The sequence below is a fragment of the Amphimedon queenslandica genome, unplaced genomic scaffold (genome assembly GCF_000090795.2).
Source record: "Amphimedon queenslandica unplaced genomic scaffold, v1.1 AMPQUscaffold_12915, whole genome shotgun sequence".
In the NCBI taxonomy this organism is placed as follows: domain Eukaryota; kingdom Metazoa; phylum Porifera; class Demospongiae; order Haplosclerida; family Niphatidae; genus Amphimedon; species Amphimedon queenslandica.
In genome coordinates, this window is record NW_003546849.1 from 29,458 (window position 1) to 33,621 (window position 4,164).

Below are 4,164 nucleotides of genomic sequence, written 5' to 3' on the forward strand. Positions count from 1 at the left end.
ACAAACTGATAACTGGTATAATATACTGATACAGTATCAACTAGACTACCAGTAATAGCATCATATAATCTTAGTATGTAATACAGTATAGGTACTCTATCATCAACATTAGGAGCAGTCCATGTTATATCAATAGTAGAACAGTTGTCAATTGAAGAGCTAATGTTAGTAACTGGTCCAAGAAAACCTAGTGTGTATATAAGTCATAATAAAAATGAGATACTTACTAAACCAAAAAGATGACATATGATTAAATATTCCTCCATCATTACTCAATGATACATTAACAGTAAATGTATTCAAATTAGTTATTGAACTAGTACTTCCAGTAATCATCAGGTGACCATTAACTTGTGTTGATATTGATAAACTGGTATTGTTTAGTACTGCATTATCATTATTCAGTATATTAACTGTCATACTATTAGGATACTCTCCTTTACATATGGTACTGACCTATTATTGTGAGAATAAGGTGAACTGAAGTCATTTAGTGTGAAGTTGTAAACTATCATGTGAATACTTTTGATAACAACTATGTGTTGTTTTGCTATTGTGTAGTGAATATGCTTACATTAATACTGATATTCAATGATATTTGCTGTCCATCAATTACTGGTACCACTGATACAGGAGGAGTAATGAGAGGAACTGAAAGATGCACTGTAAACATAAAGCAAAGCCATAGTAGGACTAACCTGTTTCATAATAAAATTTGATGTTATTAGATGAACCTATTCCAGCATCATTAATAGGAGAAACTGATACATTATTTAATATACAAGGATCAGGGTTAGTAGCTGATAATATAATACTCTTCTTAGTAGTAGTAATGTTCACTGATCCATTGACAATATAGTATCCAGTGATAGGTACATTATCCAGTGTATAAGGAGCTGTCCATGTTAATAATACACTGGATCCATTAATAAAGCTGTAATCCAGATCAACAACACTATTCAATAGACCTAAGAAGTAAGTATTGATATACACACACACACACACACACACTAACCTTGTATCATTAATATTGTTGTATTACTGAATACTACATCAAAAGGCTCATCAGTGAAAGCTCTACACTGAACTTCAGTATTATTATTATGATCATAGGCTATTGCTTGTAGCTCTGCTTCTCTAGTACCACCATTATTAAATACTGTCTCACTGAATCCTTTAGCTATAACACCTATGTTAGTAGCTTGTGTATTATTAACCCTGAAGGAAAGATCATCAGCCACAGCTTCACAAGAGAAGACAACAGTAGAGTTGAGTGTTGCATTAATAGACACTGGCTGAAGCGTTATATCTATTAACCACAATAAAAATAAAAAATGAAATAAAAAAAGAATATATACTTTAACTTACCAGCACAATCAATGTACTGCAGCAAAAGAAGGAAAATTAGATTTAAAATTATTGTGGACATTCTTATTAAAGAAAAACATACATGGCTGCCAGATGTTATTAAGGAAATTTCAACACAACAATGAATTGCACAATAGCCTTTGAAAATTGATTTGGCCAATCAAATGCTTGGGCTCACATGGGCACAAATTTCTATAGGCTGCAGAATAAAGCCCAACATCCACTAGGCAACTTTGTTGAAATCAACAGAAATTTTGTTGCCAAAAGTAGAACACTGTTCTACTTTTGGCAACAAAGTTGACATACATCAAAGTAACCAAAGTTGCTTTCAACAAAGTTGCCATAGTGGATGTTGGGCTTAAATTGTTAGAACAACGATATGATGAGGTGGATAACATTTCTTTATCTGCAGTAAGTTAAGTGATCTGTATAGTTTTTAATAAAGCTTATGTTATAAAGTCTAAATAATGGGTTGGACTAATGACAAAAATAAACTCAGCCATACTATAGTAACCCACTTATTTTTACCAAGCAAGTAGCTATGTAGGTCTAGTCAATCTTGACAGGACATTTTTATCATTACAGCATGCTTCATTATGTGTAGTTGTTGAACAAAGCACTGAGAGTACACACATTTGTATATTATTGTTTTTACTTCCTTTAAATGTAATGTAATATTGTAACGTACCTCTAAACACATAACAGTTTAACACAGATATACTTACCAAAATGCTTGTATTATTATTATATTATTATTAATGTTAATATACAAGTTAATGATAATTGTTATTAATGTTATAGTTCATGCTAGTTCAATTTGTTAGTTTCACAACTTTTTTGTATTCAATCTAGTCAGAATAAAAATTCTAATAATGACACATGCAGACAAGAAATAGTAATTATCAAATTATCATCAATCAGTCAGTTTGTCTTTCTGCTTCTCCTTAGCTGCAGATGGTGCTTTACAATTTGCTACAACAGAGTCCCAGTTGTATGTGACTGACAAGCACTACAATACAGTACATGTAATATCCACAATTTTATGGACTTAAATTTCAAAAATTTAACAAAATGCAAAATTAGTTCCTCTGAAGTTTCCAGTTTTTATAGCTTTGCATATATATCTGCACAGTTACATCAAGTACAATCCTAACATACACTACATGTACTTATTGTATTACCATTACTATTAATGTCATTATTGCTATTTTATTATTGATTGTAGTAGTTCTAGTTCAGTAATACCGATAGTTAGTAATAAAGACATTCCTCCACCTCCTGTCTCACAGAGGCAGTCAGTTGCTCTGACCCCACCTGCCTACAGTACCAGTCAGTGGACAAGACAGAAACATTCTACATGGTAATACATGTACATGTACGTATTTAAGGTATTAAAGTTTAATGGTTGGGAAATCAAAATTGACAGAAATAATTTTTTAAAATTATTTACTCGTATTTGTTCTTGTATGACATTGCTGTAAAATTTTTGTAGAATCAAAGTTTTCCTTTCAATTTTTGTGGTTTGCAAAGCTTTTATAATTTTAATCCTAGTGACAAAAAATTATTATGAAAATTATTATTGTTATTAAAATTGATTATTTGTAATGCACTTATAATCTAACAGGAGTGTTATTATAAATAATTTTATTTATTTAATTCCAGAGTCTGGTCAGTTTGATCATTTAGAATCAAAGAAGCCTGTACCAACACAGAGACAAACTTGTAAGTAGCATCATTCTTCCTTGCACGTTACTATTGTATCTTGTTTTAGCCGTTCAGAGGGTTGTTCCTCAACCTTCTCCTACAGCTACAAAGCCTTACTCTCAATCATCACCGCCTGAACCACCTCCCTCTAAAGCAAAGCCAAGCATACTCTCAAGGTTTGGTTTTATTTATTATTTTAATATTATTATTATTATGAATTGATGGCAGGCGTTCCCCTCCATCTCCACCAGTAAAACCAAGCACTGGCAGGTACTTATTATATTAAGCTCAGTGTGTTTTATCAGGGCTCAATGTAACAGGCTTACAGCCAGTACTTAATTGGCCTTTTTCTGTGAATTTTCAATAAATATAAATGCATTTGTGATTGTGATTGGAAAAACTAACAATAATGCTAGCCTGTCAAAACTTTGTTTAGACCTTTTGTAACACAAAAAGTCTAAAAAATTATAACTGTGAAACATATTATCTCTGGCTATACAGTATTAAGCATGTATATACAGTATAAGCATGTGTTGCTGATAGTACTTACTCTGTTAGTAGTACTGAGTAAATTAATAATTATCATGATCTTCTAGGCGTGCCAAGGCTTTATTTGATTGTGAGGCTGAAGATGAGTTGGAGCTCTCTTTTCGTGAAGATGAAATATTTATTAATGGTAACAAAATCTATATTTATCTTTATTATTCTTTAAATTATAATACACTGTAGTTGTGGAGTCTGAGGAGCCAGATTGGTTGCAAGCTACTAATTCATCAGGGAAGAGAGGTCTTGTGCCTGCCAACTATATTGAGTGGTTGACTTAATGCTTTATTTTGACGGTTTATATTGTTATTAATGTTATAGTTCATGCTAGTAAAATTCATTAGTTTCACAACTTTTTTGTACTCAATCTAGTCAGAATAAAAATTCTAATAATTACACGTGCAGACAAGAAATAGTAATTATTATCAATGAGTCATTTTGTCTTCCTGCTTCTCCTTAGCTGCAGATGCTGCTTTACAATTTGCTACAACAGAGTCCCAACTGTATGTGACTGAAGCATCTTTTATGCTTTATTTCCTTTGGTGTAAT

At 31.8% G+C, this 4,164-nt stretch overlaps 1 protein-coding gene and 2 long non-coding RNA genes across 3 annotated transcripts; 1 reads left to right on the forward strand and 2 right to left on the reverse strand.

Moving 5' to 3' along the window:
* Positions 1 to 398: 398 nt before the first annotated feature.
* LOC109586255 (uncharacterized) lies at positions 399 to 738 on the reverse strand. The gene is made up of 3 exons (XR_002186902.1): positions 699 to 738; positions 575 to 651; positions 399 to 456 (listed from the first exon to the last, which is right to left on the reverse strand). It is a non-coding gene; the product is annotated as an uncharacterized LOC109586255 (long non-coding RNA).
* A 426-nt stretch (positions 739 to 1,164) lies between these two features.
* LOC109586256 (uncharacterized) lies at positions 1,165 to 1,424 on the reverse strand. The gene is made up of 2 exons (XR_002186903.1): positions 1,369 to 1,424; positions 1,165 to 1,309 (listed from the first exon to the last, which is right to left on the reverse strand). It is a non-coding gene; the product is annotated as an uncharacterized LOC109586256 (long non-coding RNA).
* Positions 1,425 to 1,835: 411 nt separating this feature from the next.
* LOC109586250 (rho GTPase-activating protein 10-like) lies at positions 1,836 to 3,993 on the forward strand. Its single transcript, XM_020002425.1, has 7 exons — positions 1,836 to 1,839; positions 2,693 to 2,728; positions 3,031 to 3,090; positions 3,140 to 3,248; positions 3,301 to 3,342; positions 3,669 to 3,748; positions 3,802 to 3,993. Exons 1-7 carry the CDS (start codon positions 1,836 to 1,838, stop codon positions 3,894 to 3,896), a joined length of 426 nt encoding a protein of 141 aa, XP_019857984.1. The 3' UTR covers positions 3,897 to 3,993.
* The last annotated feature ends 171 nt before the right edge of the window (positions 3,994 to 4,164 follow it).